General features: G+C 35.9%; 1 protein-coding gene across 35 annotated transcripts in view; it reads left to right on the top strand.

Moving 5' to 3' along the window:
- BIRC6 (baculoviral IAP repeat containing 6) overlaps nucleotides 1–18506 on the top strand; it is a 256711-nt gene that overhangs the window by 122487 nt on the left and 115718 nt on the right. For 34 of the 35 annotated variants that reach the window (XR_012422503.1, XM_074012019.1, XM_074012017.1 and 31 more), the window contains 9 exons: nucleotides 341–457; nucleotides 2362–2516; nucleotides 3299–3425; nucleotides 5049–5159; nucleotides 6672–6805; nucleotides 8766–8893; nucleotides 15086–15648; nucleotides 17278–17453; nucleotides 18335–18431. Coding sequence is in view for 33 of the 35 variants with exons in the window: in XM_074012019.1 (XP_073868120.1) it covers nucleotides 341–457; nucleotides 2362–2516; nucleotides 3299–3425; nucleotides 5049–5159; nucleotides 6672–6805; nucleotides 8766–8893; nucleotides 15086–15648; nucleotides 17278–17453; nucleotides 18335–18431 (1608 nt within the window). In the remaining 2 variants the exon portion in view is untranslated. The remainder of the gene's footprint in view (nucleotides 1–340; nucleotides 458–2361; nucleotides 2517–3298; nucleotides 3426–5048; nucleotides 5160–6671; nucleotides 6806–8765; nucleotides 8894–15085; nucleotides 15649–17277; nucleotides 17454–18334; nucleotides 18432–18506) is intronic. The other variant, XR_012422504.1, reaches the window with a different exon arrangement.

Below are 18506 nucleotides of genomic sequence, written 5' to 3'. Positions count from 1 at the left end.
ATAGGGTTCATTTTAGCTTTCTTCTTTTCTGTATTTATAGCACTTTATTCTGACAGTAAGAAACCTGTTTCTCATTATCTTTAACGTCTTTGTTTCCATTATTGTTGCTTCACTTATTTAATATTTCTGTCTCTGTATAACCAACTGCCTGTCTCTACCCTCCTTTCCACAGATATTCTTCTCCTGCTGTGGCTCTGATACTGCATGCTAGGTGGTTGTTCTGTAAGAACAGACTCCTCCTCATCCTCTTTTGGGTTCAGATGTCAACATTTTATTGTAGGAGGTAGGACATGAGTAATAATTGTCAATATTTTCTTTTTCTTTCAATTGCTTTTTGTAGCCCTGGATGCTCGCCTAGAAGTTGGACTTGAACAGCAAGCAGAACTCATGTTGAAAATGATGTCTACCCTGGAAGCAGATTCCATTTTACAGGCATTAACAAATACATCTCCTGCGTGTAAGTAAAATTACCATTTTTAGAGTATTGAGGTGAATGATTCAATTCTTCATCATTTTCAGGATTCATCAAGGACAGATTTTTAAATTCCATGATGTGAGTCTGAGGGGACTTAGTATGTAGCACTTTCCCGGCTCCAAGTTACTAGCAAGTTGAAAACTAAGACAAAGGATTAACAAATGCAGGGAGTGTCATGCAGAATACCTCCGTGTAGTGCTCTCAGTTCAGTGTAGAAACCTCCACTGTATTTTGTGGAGATTTTTTGTTTACCGTATTGTTGTAAGGTTAAAATTCCTATGGAAGCCTGCATACCTGCCTGTGAGTTCATTGCACTATTCCAAATTTATGATGAAATAGATTTTTTTATAGTAACATCTTTATCATCCTTAAAGACTAGGATAGAGGATATAGTGTAGGATGACAGCCAAATAGACCTGTTAACTGAACGCCAGAATTGAGAGGATTTCCTACCTAATAACCTACAGAAAAGAAAGGCCAACTTTTTCATAAAGGACTAATAGTAAATATTTTAGGCTTTGCTTGCCATATGGTGTGTACTGAAACCACTCAACTCTGACTTGGTTGCAGGAAAACAGCCATAGATGATATGTAAATGAATGGGCATGGCTGTGTTACAAGAAACAGGTAGCCTGCAAGAGCTGGCCATCCCGTTATGGTTTGGTTTCCTTGATGAGGTTTACGCAAGTCTGGAACTGGATAGACCTCAGGGGAGTACAGTTGAAATAGCACTGTGTTTTTCAAGGACAGACTGGGGAGCAGTGCTGAGAAGAGGGTGCTGGTTTTTGTTTTCTTAGGCCTGCATATTGCTTCACCTTCTCTAGGGCAGAGTGAAGAAGGGGTAGAGATAGTAGGTAGAACCCAATAAAATTACAGATACTTCTCTTATGGAGAATTCACAACCATTTCAACAGAGAAATTAGAGTTTTAAGATCTTCCCTATGTTAAATTGAATTCTTTCAGTCTGCAATCTTCATTTGTTTCTTGCTTTAGAGGGTATCAAAGGAAGGGAAAAAGGAAAAACAGAAGGAGTGGTCTAGTGTTCTATAATCTTAGTATTGGTACACAAATATTCTTGTATCTTATCTCCCAGGCAATGTGGGGATCCCTTTTGTAGGGTCCAGTGTCTGCATGATTAGAGATAACTCAGTACTGCCCAAAGCAGCCCTTTTCTTTATTAGACATTTCTTATTTAAAACTACTTATTAGAATATCTTTTTGTAATTCTACTGAAAGGATATTTGAAAAAAAAAAGAATAAAAAAGAAAATCTGTTTGAAATTGGTGTATCCTCTTTATAGTCTATCTTTTGATTATCCTCTGCACAGCTGTCTCTCTTTTTAGTATAATAATAAAATAAGGCTCTAAATATATGATAAAGCTCTTAGTGTCCTTGTATTTCTCTGGTTCCCATGAGTATATTCTCATTTAATTAGTTTCGTATGTAACCTGGGCATCAGAACTTCTGAAAGCTCCCCAGATGATTCTAATCTATAGTCATTGTTAAAGATGATTAAATTAGAATCTAGATTATTCTAAAACTGCCTTATCAATAATAGTCAGGAGTCTTATTTCTTTCCCTTTACTTTCCCTCCTTTATTAATTGGAAAAAAAATGCAAATAAAAGTTGCTAGAAAAGGTTCTTTGCCTTTTTTTATTGGTTGAGTCCTATGAATTTGGGAACTTCTCTCTTTGGTCATTGTCTTTTTTACTTTCAAGTAATGTTATAAAACCTCGTTTTTCAAATACTAAATACTGTTTTGAACCATTCTAAAGAATGCAGTTTTGATTTTTAAAAACAATTTAACCTATTTATACATATGAATAACCAGTTAACACATATCCTGATACTTTATGTATAAAATTATACTTGTGTTTAATTTTCAGTATCACAGTCTCCCACTGGAACAGATGATTCCCTTCTAGGGGGTTTACAAGCAGCAAACCAAACCAGCCAGCTTATTATACAGTTATCATCTGTCCCAATGTTAAATGTTTGTTTCAACAAACTTTTTTCCATGCTTCAAGTCCATCATGTTCAGGTATGACTTCAGGAGAAATGGTGTATTTTTACATATTAATGTTAGCCTGGTAAAAAATGAAACTAACTGGGAAGTTCATTCTAAACCTGTCAGGGATGAGTTCTTTATTATATTCAGTTGGAAAAACATTAGAAATATTTTGATTACCGAAGTAATCACAGTTTCTCAATGATGGACCACTGATAATTTTAATGATTTTAAGCTTCAGTACTTTAATTCCTACTACGCATACACACACCTGTGATTTAGAGACGTGAATCATAGGGCATGGTAGTTTGAGTTTGTAGTCCTAGCTACTCAGGAGGCTGAGGCAGAAAGATTGCTTGAGGCCAGGAGTTCGAGACCAGCTTGGGCAGCAAAACACTAGATCCTGTCTCTAATAAAGTAAAAAAATTAACCAGGTGCAGTAGCACATACCTACAGTTCCAACTACTTGGGAGGCTGAGGCGGGAGGATGGCTTGAGGCCAGGAGTTCAAGATATAGCAGACCTGGTCTCAAAGAAAAAAAAAATGACTTGAATCACCTGTTTTAATTTAGAAGAACCTTTTTATGAGATAATTTATAAGTTTTAATTCAGGTAAATTTTGTGTCTTCAAGAATTTTAAGATGTGTTTGCTGATCAACTAATTAACTAGAAGATGCTTTTAAGTGTGAAGAAGAAGTGTTTAATAGAAAAGGTTATTTACTCATGACAAGAATTTAAACATAAGATTTTTGTTTAAATTGTGTTTCATAATATAATAGGTACATTTTTCTCCTGTCAATTTTCATTCTTTTTCAGTTGGAGTCACTTCTCCAATTGTGGCTCACACTGAGCCTGAATTCTAGTTCATCTGGAAACAAAGAAAATGGAGCAGACATATTTTTATATAATGCTAATAGAATACCTGTCATTTCATTAAATCAAGGTAAGATTTATTAGGAGAAAAATCATTATAGTCTAAATAACAAGCTTAAAAGGTAATTATTAGGTTAAAATATACCTAATCTTTGTCATTAAGTGTTATAACATTCTAGTGGGGAAAAAGCAGAATACCTTTTTAAAAAGATGCACTGACTTACTGATTAGCAGGAAAGATACAGGGAGACCTTGCTGAGAATAGAAGACTCTTACTCTCTGGTCTGTGGTATGCCTGTATGCAACTAAAATTTACAATGTTCTGTTACTCTTTTATATTTTCTTGAAGTTTTGTCTGATCTGTCAAAGCAGGTTGGTTTATTATTTTTCATTTTTTAAAACTATGAGTTAGCCCCTGGAGGAATTAGTCAGCTGGAGAAACTTGTCAGTTTCCTGTAGAAGTTGTGTGTGTTTCTTGGCAAATATAAGAGTGTGGGAATGGTGGTAGTAAAATAATACAACAGGAAAAGAATTAGCCTTCAGCTCTAGCTACAGGAATCTATTTTAGTTATATTTAAAGAAAAATAAAAATGAGAATCTGTTCCTGATGCTTTCTTCCTTGAGTGGTGCATCCTGTAGCTTGCTTGGCTCTTACACAGTGAGTCTTCCAATGTTAGTGCCAGCCCCACTGGGTCATGGGTTCTACTTACATCTGCACTGTCTCAGCACCAGCCAACCCTTCTTTAATTGATAGGTTTCCATCTCTTCCACTATATTATTATTATTATAAAATTTGTTTTCGTCTGTTTTTAATTTTATTATGAAAAATATTAAATATATGTAAAAAACAAAAGAGTAAAAAACACTTATTCCGGCCGGGCGCGGTGGCTCAAGCCTGTAATCCCAGCACTTTGGGAGGCCGAGACGGGCGGATCACGAGGTCAGGAGATCGAGACCATCCTGGCTAACACGGTGAAACCCCGTCTCTACTAAAAAATACAAAAAACTAGCCGGGCGAGGTGGCGGGCGCCTGTAGTCCCAGCTACTCAGGAGGCTGAGGCAGGAGAATGGCGTAAACCCGGGAGGCGGAGCTTGCAGTGAGCTGAAAAAAAAAATATATATATATATATACATATATATATATATATATGTATATATATAGTTATTCCTAGCTGGGCACAGTGGCTCCCACCTGTAATACCAGCACTTTGAGAGGCCGAGGTGGGCAGATCCCTTGAGGGCAGAAGTTTTAGATCAGCCTGGCCAACATGGTGAAACCCCGTCTTTAGAAAAAAAATACAGAAATTAGCCGGCTGTGTTGACGCACGCCTATAATACCAGTTTTTCCAGTATCCGTTTTTGTTTTCAGCTGCCAGTTTTGTAGAGTGAGGATTTTTAGTAAATTGTATTGAAGTAGAAATGCCTATAGTTTGGAAAGTACAACAAACTGATAGTGATAACATCTCATTTCAGGTGTAGTGGGCTGAGCTTTAAACTTTATCCTAAAATGTTACTGATTCTTCACGCTTTAGTTGTATTTAATGGAGAATTCCTTTTATTTGCATGTTTTGGAGATACTAAAGAGCTGATTTAAAGAAATATTGTCTTGTTTTTTAATTTATTCTTTTGACTTTTAATTCTTCATAAACGTTGTTTTTCTGAAAAATATTTTCCCTTTCTCTTTTCTGCATAGCATCAATAACTAGCTTTCTCACAGTGCTAGCTTGGTATCCCAATACTTTGCTCCGGACGTGGTGCCTTGTGCTTCATAGCCTAACACTCATGACAAACATGCAGCTTAATTGTAAGTTCATAAATTTATTCATTTAAATCTCTGACATGTACTTTAGTGTTCTACTGTTGGATTCTTAAAACAGAATTTTCCAAGGAGTGGTATACTTGTCAAAGTGATTGAGTTGGCCAGATGTGGTGGCTCACGCCTGTAATCCCAGCACTTTAGGAGGCTGACACGGGTGGATCACTTGAGGTCAGGAGCTTGAGAGCAGCCTGGCCAACGTGGTGAAACCCTATCTCTACTAAAAATACAAAAGTTAGTGGTCGCCTGTAGTCCCAGCTACTTGGGAGACTGAAGCACGAAAGTCACTTGAACCTGGAAGGCGAAGTTTGCAGTGAGCTTAGATCACGCCACTGCACTCCAGCTTGGGTGACAGAGCAAGACTGTGTCTCCAATAAAAGTGATTGAGTTTTTTATTTTAACATGTCTCTTCTGAATTAGTTCTTGTATATCCTTTGTGCTTGTTTACTTTGATAATACAGTCTCATACGTCTTGTTAGATGTTCAAATCGTATTTTTACCTTTTAAAAACTTACTAAAAGAAAATTGCTTTTAGAGTACAAAGGCAGGTTTTTACATTTCATCTAAGTTTTTATGTTATTCTTTTAAGATACCTTTGTACTTAAAAATGATTTATTCATTATTATATTCATAAACATACATAACTAGATTCCTGGGTTTTGTTTAATAATTTAAATAATTGCTTAGCTTTAAAATGCTATTATCTTTTTTCATTTGGAATATATTTTCCAAAAATGAGGTCAAAAGCATCACTATGATACTGAAGGTGGATTTCATGCAAAAAGGATATTTTATTCATCTCAGAAAACTATTGTGTTACCTGTACGTTAGTTCACAGTTAACCTGTATACAACTAACATGCAGAAAGGAATAATTTTGCCACAACTTATTTTAGAAAACTCAAAAGTTTACCTGAAAAGTAGATCTCTGACTGTTTCTGGAAGGGGAAGATAGTTAGAATAGGCTTTCCAAATAAGAGTCAGGACCTAGTTATATCTTTTCTATTTGACTGTACTAAATAAGATGTACATTAAGCTTGAGGTATTTTCACAATCAGAAGGGGGCAGAGGAGACAGATGGTAGACAGTAATCCTAGCACTTTGGGAGGCTGAGGCGGGCAGCCCAATCACAAGGTCAGGAGATTGAGACCATCCTGGCTAACATGGTGAAACCCCGTCTCCACTAAAAGTACAAAAAAATTAGCCGGGCGTGGTGGCGGGCGCCTGTAGTCCCAGCTACTTGGGAGGCTGAGGCAGGAGAATGGCGTGAACCCAGGAGGTGGAGGTTGCAGTGAGCCGAGATCACACCACTGCACTCCAGCCTAGGTGACAGAGCGAGACTCCTCAAAAAAAAAAAAAAAAAGAAATTGAAACTCCTTTAATAAACTGTAATTACTAGGAATATATGAATTTTCCTTGGAACTAAAAGATGCTTTTAAATACTGCATTTCCATTATTTCATTGTTCATTTCTTAAGAGGTTTTTAAAAAATGTTTTATAGCTGGTTCCAGCAGTGCCATTGGAACTCAGGAGAGTACTGCTCATTTGTTGGTTTCAGATCCAAACCTTATTCATGTATTAGTGAAATTTCTTTCTGGCACCAGTCCACATGGAACAAATCAACACAGTCCACAGGTAATGTGATGTTTAGCCTGGGATGTGCCCAGACTATTCAATAAACAGTATTTGTAATGTAAAGCTATGTAATTTTTTAATTGCTAAAGTATTAAATAATAGCCTTTTATGTATCAATATAATAAAAAAAGGTTTTGTTATTTGTAATAATCGCTATACTGACACTAAATAATAGCAGGTGGTAAGTTAACCTCTTAGAACAGTGATACTAGGTTTTCATGTAGATACATATTTTTGGCATTAATTTTGGATAACTGGAGACATTCTGAGTAAATACTGCAAGGGTAGAGAAACGTTTCAAAAATTTTGGAATCAAAATACATTTTAATATGTCATATTTGATTACTTCCATCAAGATTATCAGTTTACCTTAAACGTTTTATGATGTTAATGATTTTGCTTAGCAAAAAATAATATTGCTCAGGGCTTATAAACATTTTCTGTTTCGCTGTAAATTTTCCTTTGTATCAGTTTAATTTCTTGTTATGTTATACTGCTTCTGTGTAAATTATTTCTACTTCATTATATTTCTTTTAAAGTAAAAATATATTTAGCATTTAAAACATCTTTTAAAATCAAGGTTATTCAAGATTATCTTGCAAGTTTATCATTTTAAAATTCTTGGATTTGCTGCCAGATAAATTCTGATTTAGTTGTCCTCAACAGTCCAGTTTTTCCTATTAATTCATTTATTCGGTGTTTAAGAGGCTTCTATGTGCTTATTCTAGCTACTAGAGATACAGTATTTACCAAGATCAAATATCTGCCTTCATAGAACTTTAGTCAATACTCTAATACTTAATATATTTTAATTTTATATGTCTTAATAAAATAAATGAGACAAGGAACAAGTAAGAGAGAGGAAACTAACTTACAATTAGATTGGGACAGGGTTTTGGTAGGGGCAGAGACATGTTATCAAGTGATTATTATACTTAAAGATTGATTGAATTTGTAACAGGAAGACTCCTCGGGATCACCAACTCTGACTTAATTATTTTACATGTAAGAAAACATGCATCAGCTACATTGCCCCAAATTACATAACTAATTATTGGTATAGCTAGGTGTCAGTGAACAAGGCATTGCAAAAAATAATATTTTCTTTGTTTTTTAATAAAAGACAGGAGGAAATAACTTTTTAAAACTTTTTAAGTTGTTGAAGATTGAGCTTTCCTACTGATATCTTGGTTTTGTATAGGAAGTTTTGATAAGAAAGCTATGATTTGTATGCTCAGTATCAGAAATTAACTTTATTTAACTCTAAAATAGTTTGGAGGATTATGTTCTGTTTTATTTTTCCAGAACTCCTCCAAGGTTTTATGAATTGTTCATCAAGCCAAATTAGGATCAAGTAGAATAATATGTAGAAGTGTTAGAGCACATTCCAAAATGTACTTCAGGTTACTTAGTGCAGTGTTCACTATCATTTCTTTCATTGATGAGTTAGAAGTTTGGGGAAGCAGTTTTTTTTTTTTTTTTATTTAGTTTTTGTTTTGTTTTTCACTTAGCTTATGCTTGCTTTGCTAGTTGTTAGAAACATGACCTTTTATGGATCATTTTACCTCTCTGCTCCTGAGTTATTTGATTTTGAAATGGGATAATTAAGAAAGTTGTTTGTGAAAATCTATGTTGAAGTTATTTATACTCTAGAAAGCGTTATAAAAGTATTTATTGTGTAATTCAGGTGCACTTTTTTCAGTATTGAGTTCAATAAACCTAATATAGTTGTGCTGTATAAACCATAATGAAAAAGTATTAACAGTATTTTTATTTGCAGTTCAAAATAAATACATCAAGACCTAAAAAATTCATTTCCTGCTATCATTAATACTTTTGCTTTTCTCCTATGAAAAGTTACAGTGTATAGCTTTTGACTTTATACCTGATAATTTTTAAATGAGTGATTTTTAACATGTTATCAGTAAGCAGTTTTCAGTGAATATACATTTCTTTTCAGGTTGGTCCCACAGCTACACAAGCTATGCAAGAATTTCTTACTCGATTACAAGTGCATCTTTCTTCAACATGTCCTCAGATATTCAGTGAATTTTTGCTCAAGCTAATTCATATACTTTCAACTGAAAGGTAAATTTTTGTGTACTAATTTTTTCCTGATATAGAAGTAACATGTAATTCTCCAAATATACTTTTCTTTAACATTTGTTGGGAATTTATCTGTAAGCAAATAAGCAGGAGGACAGTAGGAAGAGGGAAGGATTTATTGGTGTGTTTCCTGATTGTTTTCATTTCATTTCATTATGGTTCTCCCAAGTCCTTCTGTCTCTAATGTCTTTAATATGAAAGGAATACAGTTGACTTGCTTTTAATGGTTAATAGTTATTATAAGCTTTTTAAAAGGTGAAATTTATTTTGAAGCTGTTTAAAGTTACCAGTGATTTTATATATAAGATAACCTGAAAAATAGAGCTTATAAAAGAAAATTACATACTTATCTTCTGTAGAAATTCTAAATAAATTTATTAACAAAATCAGACTCTGTTATAAGAATAAATTTTGACCATAATGGGTTGATGATTGTAATGCATGAATGTTTCAATATCATATATCTCTTATTAATGTCATTGTTTTTCATTCTATATTTCTTAAAATCCAACATTACTTTCTGATGAAAACTTTTTTTTTTTTTGTTTTGTTTTGTTTTTTTTTGAGATGGAGTCTTGCTCTGTTGCCAGGCTGGAGTGCAGTGGTGCAGTCTTGGCTCACTGCAACCTCTGCCTCCTGGGTTGAAGCGATTCTCGTGCCTTAGCCTCCCGAGTAGCTGGGATTACAGGCATGCACCACCACACCCGGCTAATTTTTGTATTTTTAGTAGAGACGGAGTTTCACTATGTTGGCCAGGATGGTGTCAATCTCCTGACCTCATGATCTGCCCGCCTCAGCTTTCCGAAGTGCTGGGATTACAGGTTTGAGCCACCGTGCCTGGCTGAAAACTTAATGAATTATAAAGTGTTATTTTGTTTTTGAAGTTACAATAAAACTACATGATGAACAAATTGCATAATTAATGAAACATCTGGCATGCTTGAGTATTTCAAAAAATCTCCATTAATATAAGGAATAGGGCTGGGCTCAGTGGCTCACGCCTGTAATCCCAGTACCTTGGGAGGCTGAGGTGGGGAGATCGCTTGAGCCCAGGAGTTTGAGAGCAGCCTGGGTGGTGTGGGTATTCACCTGTAATCCCAGCTACTGTGGAGGCTGAGGCAGGAGATTGATTGAACTAGTGGAGCCCAGGAGGTGGAGGCTGCGGTGAGCCCTGATTGTGCCACTGTGCTCCAACCTGGGGACAGAACAACACTCTGTTTCAAATAAATTAATAATCAGGAATAAGGCAGTAGTGGCTCTTGCCACTTTTTCATCTAATTTTATTCAAATAAACAATATTTATACATTGTGAGGATTTTGTGAAATTTTGAATGACATAAATAGAATCACCTGAGGAGTAAAGATTAGTCACCATTTGTTTTATTTTTCTTTTAACTAGGCTTTTTAATTTTAACTCTGCAGGCTTTAGCATAGTCTGATCCACAGAGTTCACAACAGTGGAGATTTTCATACTAAACTTTTAATACATTTGCTCTAACATTTTTTAAAGGATTATTAATCTTGTTTGTAGTTGAGTCACATCTAGTATTTAAGCAGAGATGTTTTGAGGTTTATATGCCACAAAAACTGCTTAGGAATTTTCTCCACCTCACTTCACCCCACATATACCCAGTACATTTCTATGGCCTAGTTTAATAGGGTCCACAAAGCTGTGGCCCAAGAAGAATGTTAGTTTATGTTTGTTTTTAATAAAGGCTCTGGTATTCCGTGAAAGATCCAGCAGCGCTTTAGTTAGATTAATGATATAATATACCTTGAAAGAAATACTCAGTATAAAGAAGGCATTCAGTTTTATCAGATGAGTGTTTTGCAAATGCTATCTATTGGTCTTCGGACTCTGTTTTAACTTTATTAAGTATCCTTCAAAAAGCAGAAGTTTTAAAATTCTAGATGTAATCTAAATTGTCAACGTCTACATATTTTTTGTTGTTGTTTTTTAAATACCGTCCTCACGGCCCGGCGCGGTGGCTCAAGCCTGTAATCCCAGCACTTTGGGAGGCCGAGACGGGCGGATCACCAGGTCAGGAGATCGAGACCATCCTGGCTAACACGGTGAAACCTAGTCTCTACTAAAAAAAAAAAATACAAAAAACTAGCCAGGCGAGATGGCGGGCACTTGTAGTCAGTCCCAGCTACTCGGGAGGCTGAGGCAGGAGAATGGCGTAAACCCGGGAGGCGGAGCTTGCAGTGAGCTGAGATCCGTCCACTGCACTCCAGCCTGGGCGACAGATCGAGACTCTGTCTCAAAAAAAATAAATAAATAAATAAAATAAAAAGTAAATAAATAAATACCGTCCTCACACAAAGTCACATAGAATACTCCGTTTTCTTCTAGAAATTTTACAATTTTATGTTTTATGTTTAGGCTTTTTATTTTTTGCTTTCAGGATAATTTTTTTTCCTTTTCCTTTGCCTGTGGATGTCCAATTGTTCCTACACGTCTTTTTTTTTTTTTGAGATGGAGTCTCGCTCTTACGCCCAGGCAGGAGTGCAGTGGCGCCATCTTGGCTCACTGCAAGCTCCACCTCCTGGGTTCACGCCATTCTCCCACCTCAGCCTCCCAAGTAACTGGGACTACAGGCCCCCACCACCACACCCTGCTAATTTTGTTTTTGTATTTTTAGTAGAGACGGGCTTTCACCGTGTTAGCCAAGATGGTCTTGGATCTACTGACCTTGCGATCCACCAGCCTCAGCCTCCCAAGGTGCTGGGATTACAAGCATGAGCCACCGCATCCCACCTTCCTATACCATTTTTTGAAAATACTTTCCTTTTTTCATTGGCTTCCCTTTGTAGTTTTTCACATATCAATTAGTGATATTTGTTTTGGTCTATGCATACACTTCTTTTTTTTTTGAGACAGTTTTGCTCTGACGCCCAGGATGGAGTGCTGTGGCGTGATCTCGGCTCACTGCAACCTCCGCCTCCTGGGTTCGTGCAATTCTCATGCTTTAGCCTCCTGAGTAGCTGGGATTACAGGCCCATCACCATGCCTGGCTAATTTTTGTATTTTCAGTAGAGATGGGGTTTCGCCATGTTGGCCAGGCTGGTCTCAAACTCCTGGCCTCAAGAGATCCACCTGCCTCCGTCTCCCAAATTTCTTTGTTTACAGGCGTAAGCCACCACACCCAGCCTCATTTGTTCGTACAGTGTATTATATAGAATTTATGTTTTTGTCTATTTTTGTGCATTACCTCAGTGTCTTAGTTCCCTTATAGTATTTTTTGAAATCTAGTAGCGTAGGCTCTCCACCTTTGTTCTTTTAGAGTAATTTTGGCTATTTTAATTCCTTTCCTTTTCCTTATAAATTTTATAATCAACTTACTGATTTACCAGAAAAAAATCGTTTTGAGTGAGATTGCATCATTCTGTAGATCAATTTGGGCAGATGTATTGCTTATTTGGCTATGTCAGAGAATACAGTTAGTTTTATTTCTTCCTTTCCTATGCATATGTCTCATGGGGTTCCCCTCCCCGCTCCAGTTGTACTTGTTTGGACTTCCAGTATGCTGTTGAGTACATATGGTAAAAGTTACTCTTCCTTCTTTTTCTCAATCTTAATATCTTATGAAACATTGTTTTTCATAATTAGATATGTTACTAGCTGGAACTCTTTTTTAGATACGTGATAGTAAGTTGAGGAAGTTCCAGTTTGTTTCTAACTTGCTGAGACATTTAAAAAATTATGAATGTCTCTAGATTTTGTTAGATGTTTCCCTGCATCTGTTGAAATGATCATAGGTTGTTTCTTCTTTCATCTGTTCATACGTTGAAGTATATTGGTGTTTTCTAAAGAGTTGGGATCTCACAATGTTGCCCAGGCTGACCTTCATTTCCTGAGTTCAAGCAAGCTTTCAGTCTCATTCTGTTCTTAGCTGGCCCAATCGGCATATGCCACTACACCAAGTTTTTTTTTTTTTTTTTTTTTTTAACTGTCAGTTAATGTGCATTCTCAAGATAGACACCCTTGGTCATAACATATCAATCTGTTTATAACTTGCTGAATTTATTCTCTGAAAGAGGTTGTGTAATATGTGTATTGTCGCTTACGTATTTGGTAGCATTTGCCATTGAAGCATCCTGTGGCTGGAGTTTTCTTTGCCCCCAAAATTTTCAACTTATTTTCTAGGTCTTGGATTATTTAGGTTTTCTCTTCTTGAGTGAGCCTTGGTAATTTTGTGAAGGAAGTTTTCCTTTACATTGTTGAATTTGTTAGTTGAAATATATATTTATTAATGTTTATAGGATCTATAGTGAGTTTACTTCCTTTATTTCTGATGTTGGTAATTTTTATCTTTTCTGGGGGTCATTCTGGCTAGAAGTTCATCAATATTATTTTCAAAAAAAGCAGCTAATAGATATTTTTTCCTTTCTACTTTCTGTGAATTTAATTTGATCTTTCTGGCTTAGATAATTGATTTTAGACCTTTCTTCTTTTCTAGACCTTTCTTTTCTAATACAAGCGTTTGACAATGTCAGAATTGGCCTATATAGACTACTTACATTTAATGTAATTATTGACATGCTGGATTAAAATTTATCATTTTGCCAGTTTTCTATTTATTTCATCTATTTTGATTCCTTTTTAAAAATCTTTTTCTGTTGACTTTGAATTAAGCAACTTTTAAAATAATTTCATTTCCATTCTTATTTATAACTGAATTTTTTATTTATTTATTTTTGAGACAGCATTGGTTTGCTCTGTCGCACAGGTTGGAGCATAGTGGTGCGATCTTGGCTCTCTGCAACCTCCACCTTCTGGGTTCAAGCGATTTTCATGCCTTAACTTCTGGAGTAGCTGGGATTACAGGCTCCAGCTGTGCTACCACACAGGGCTAATTTTTGTATATTTTGTAGATGGGGTTTCACCAGGTTGACCAGGCTAGTCTCCACCTCCTGAGCTCAAGCAATCCACCTGGGTTACTGTCATTATAGGCGTGAGCCACTGTGCCTGGCCTGTAACCGAAAATTTTTCATATTAGTTGTCCTAACTTTACAAGATACACCTTTATTTAATCACATTCTATTTTCAAATATTATTCCACTCATGTATAATGTCAGAACTTAACAGTGTAGTTTCAATTCCTTTCTTCCATCTTTTGTGACATAGTTGTCGTGTTTTTACTGTTTATATATGCTATAAACACGCAATACTGTGCAGCCTTTTATGTATTTATATATTGTTTTGTTTTAGGCAGTCTTTTTTTGTTTGCTTGTTTGGTTTTTGAAATAGATTTTGGCTCTGTCACCCAGGCGGTAGTGCAGTGGCGTGATCGCGACTCCCTGCAACCTCCGCCTCCTGGGTTCCTGCAATTCTCATGCTTCAGCCTCTTCAGTAGCTGGGATTACAGGCCCATCACCATGCCTGGCTAATTTTTGTATTTTCAGTAGAGATGGGGTTTTGCCATGTTAGCCAGGCAGGTCTCAAACTCAAAAGCTGTTCTTTTGCCTTAATCTCCTGAGTAGCTGCAATTAACAGTCACACGCCACCATGCCCGGCTAATTTTTGTATTTTTAGTAACAATGAGGTTTCACCATGTTGGCCAGGCCGGTCTCGAACTTCTGGCCTCAAGTGATCTGCCTGCATGGGGCTCCCAAAGTGATGGGATTGCAGGCATGAGTCATTGCATCTGGCCTAATTTGTCTTTTTCTTGCTGTTAGACTGAGGGTGATGCTCTTTTCAGCATTCTGTATCTTAGGCATAAGCAGAATTTGAAGAGCATTCAATTTTGATACATAAGAATAATTTGAATCTTAATTTTTATGTGTCATTATCAGTAGGGAATGTTTACAATAGCATTATTTGAGAATGGAAAAAATTATAACTCATTTCATTATAAGAAGTGCCTTGTGATTTTGAAGTGTTTTTTTCTGTAGCTTCAAAATCACTTCCGTATATACTTGTCCCTTAGTTTTGTATTTTGAAGGAAGCTTGTTTTTGAGTGTGTCTAAAATGGAGTCAAGAACAAGAATTCCAAAAGAGATGAAAACTATTACCTACCTAATGAAATAGTGAATACCAAGAACTTGTTTAACTTCCTTATATTGTGATAAGTTACTGCTTTCAGAACTACTTAAAATCGTTTAATTTTTAATCCTCTCTCTTATAGTATCTCTCTCTCTCTCTCTCTCTCTCTTTCTCTCTCTCTGCAGGGGTGCTTTCCAGACAGGCCAAGGACCTCTTGATGCCCAAGTGAAGCTCTTAGAATTCACTCTGGAGCAGAATTTTGAAGTCGTTTCAGTTAGTACTATTTCTGCTGTGATAGAATCTGTTACATTTTTAGTGCATCACTATATCACTTGCTCAGACAAAGTAATGTCAAGAAGTGGATCAGATAGCTCCGTGGGTGCTCGAGCATGCTTTGGGGGACTCTTTGCCAACCTGATTCGTCCAGGTGATGCAAAAGCAGTTTGTGGCGAAATGACAAGGGATCAACTCATGTTTGATTTGTTAAAACTTGTTAACATTTTAGTGCAGCTGCCTCTTTCAGGCAATAGGGAATACAGTGCAAGAGTGTCTGTGACCACAAATACAACAGATAGTGTTTCAGATGAAGAAAAAGTCTCAGGAGGCAAAGATGGCAATGGAAGCAGTACCAGTGTTCAAGGATCGCCTGCGTATGTTGCTGACTTAGTCTTAGCCAACCAACAAATTATGAGCCAGATTTTGTCTGCTCTGGGCCTGTGTAATAGCAGTGCCATGGCAATGATAATTGGTATGTATTGAGAATATTAATCTTACCGTTGTCTCTGGTACTATAATTGTTTTTTTTTGTAAGCAATATATGGATTCATTCTCTTTTTACTTTGTAGTGTAAAACTGCTTTAAGCTTTTCATGACTGATTTTTATTGGTGAGGACTTTTGTATAGGGGCTTCAATTAATGAATTAAAGTGAACTATTGAAAAATGTTATGTCAATTTGGTTTTTTTTTTTTTCTTTTTTATTGAGATGCCTCCCAGATTCAAGCAATTCTCATGCCTCAGCCACCCAAGTAGCTGCAACCATAGGTGCCTGCCACCACACCCGGCTAATTTTTTTTCTTCCCTTCCATGAGACAGAGTCTTGCTCCCAGGCTGGAGTACAATGATGCGATCTCAGCTCACTGTAACCTCCGCCTCCCAGATTCAAGTGATACTCCTGCCTTAGCCTACCGAGTAGTTGGGATTACAGGCGTGTACCACCATGCCCCTCCTAGTTTTTTGTTTGTTTTTGTTTTTTTTGAGATGAAGTCTTGCTGTGTTGCCCAGGCTGAAGTGCAGTGGCATGATCTCGGTTCATTGCAACCTCCGCCTCCTAGGTTCAAGCAATTCTTGTGCCTCAGCCTTTTGAGTACCTGGGATTACAGGCATGTGCCACCATGCCTGGCTAATTTTTTGTATTTTGGTAGAGATGGGGTTTCGCCATGTTGGGCAAGCTGGTCTCGAACTCCTGACTTCAGGTGATCTTCCCACCTCAGCCTCCCAAAGTACTAGGATTACAGGTGTGAGCCACTGCACCCTGCTAATTTTTTTTTTTTTTTTTTTTTTTTGTAGAGACGGGATTTCACCATGTTAGCCAGGCTGATCTTGAGTTCTTATTTCACATCATTTTGTGTTAAAGACAAGTATTATTTGTTCACATTTGCTTTGAAAATAAAACGTAAAATTTTATTCATACTGTAACATTTTCTGTGACACATATCAGTGTTAAATTTATATGCTGTTGCTTAACTTTTTTACCTCTTTGAATGTTAATACATTACATTAAATTTTTAAAATAATTGAACATCTGTATACTGTGGCAAAATCTATTTCTAATATATTTTTACCTGGTGGTATATTTTTCTTTGTCAGTGTATAGGGAACAGCCATATCTTCCTTTTGATTAGATTAAAAAGAATAGTTACATGCTGGTTTCACTTATTTTTCTATTTATGTCCTCTCTTCTTGACGTATATAGCTAGTATGTAGAGTGATGTTCTCAGTCATGTAACAGAACAACCTATTTTTATTGTTGGTGATAAAGAGGTATCTCATGTAAGAAGATAGCCATAAACCATGCTCTACTGAATATTGTCATTGATATTTTAGTCTCCAGGAGTCCGTTCGGGTTATGTGTAGAGGGTATAAACAGCTGTTATATGTTAATTCTTCAGCAGTTTTGGAAAAAATGGCTTTTCAGCTTCTATATTTTAATTATTATTTGTTTTCACCATGTTGGCCAGGCTGGTTTTGAACTCCTGATGTCAGGTGATCCACCTGCCTCAGCCTCCCAAAATGTTGAGATTACAGGCATGAGCCACTACGCCTGGCTGGATATATATACTTTTAATCTTTTAATGTGGAATCTTTTATTTTTCCTAGGAGCAAGTGGATTACATCTCACTAAACATGAAAACTTTCATGGTGGGTTGGATGCTATATCAGTTGGGGATGGATTATTTACCATACTGACAACCCTTAGTAAAAAAGCTTCTACAGTCCACATGATGCTGCAACCAATTTTAACATACATGGCCTGTGGATATATGGGCAGACAAGTAAGTTCAAGCCAACAACAATTGCAGTGATTCAAATAAATTTCTGGCAATGTAAGTGGAAAATTATAGGACAGAGACAAATAAGTGTATTTATTATATATTGGACAGTGAAAAGCATCAGTGCAAGAGGGCTATGGATTATTAATAAAAGTTGGAGAATAAACTTTCTTTGAAGTGGTATTTTCAGAGATGACCACAGTAATACAAGAGTAAAACATTTATTGTGTCTCAAGAAGTTCTTCTTTTTTTCCTAAAAATAGCATAGTGTAATACTGAGGTGTTCTCCATAGATGTTACGTAAGAAGATGTAATGTGAAATTTTTTGAAATTTATGTTGTGTATTCAACTTTTTTTTTTCCCCATTAAAAGGGATTAGGCTAATTAAAGAAAATAGGTTACAAAATTTTTCCTTTTTGTATTTCGTTTTTACAAATGAAATTATAGGAATCAGATTATTTTACTTTCTTGTCCATTTCCCATTTTGAAATGCAGATATTAGAACAATTTCTTTTGTCTTCTATATAGCAGTGTATAATTATCATTTTTGTAAACATTTGTTGAATGTGTATATTTCTCTATTAGAAAATACAAAGGTACTTTAGATGGTTAAAATTTTAAATGAAATTGGTATCTAAATGCACATAAAGGGAAAAGATAATGGATGAAGACAGATGCTTTAAAAAATTAAAATCTGAGTTGAGGAAGATGGTTTTTTCTTATTCAGGTAAGATTTCTTATGTATTTTGGCAGACATTTTGTATTTAGTGTATTTAAGGCTGTCAGGTTACAAAAATTAACTAGGAAGGAATATTACATGCATTGAGTTTAGTTCTTATTCGCAGGAGTGTATAAAGTCATAATACACATATTTCATTTTTTAGGGCTCTCTTGCTACTTGCCAGTTATCTGAGCCATTATTGTGGTTCATTTTGAGAGTATTGGATACTAGTGATGCCTTGAAAGCATTTCATGATATGGGTAAGCTAATATTTCAGTAACTATCATTTAAGTGTAGTTATGTGATAGTATATTACATTTTCATTTTTGTAGTCT

Source organism: Macaca fascicularis, chromosome 13, assembly GCF_037993035.2.
Source record: "Macaca fascicularis isolate 582-1 chromosome 13, T2T-MFA8v1.1".
In the NCBI taxonomy this organism is placed as follows: domain Eukaryota; kingdom Metazoa; phylum Chordata; class Mammalia; order Primates; family Cercopithecidae; genus Macaca; species Macaca fascicularis.
Note: the sequence above shows the minus strand (reverse complement) of the source record. Positions and strands in the feature narration are given on the sequence as shown.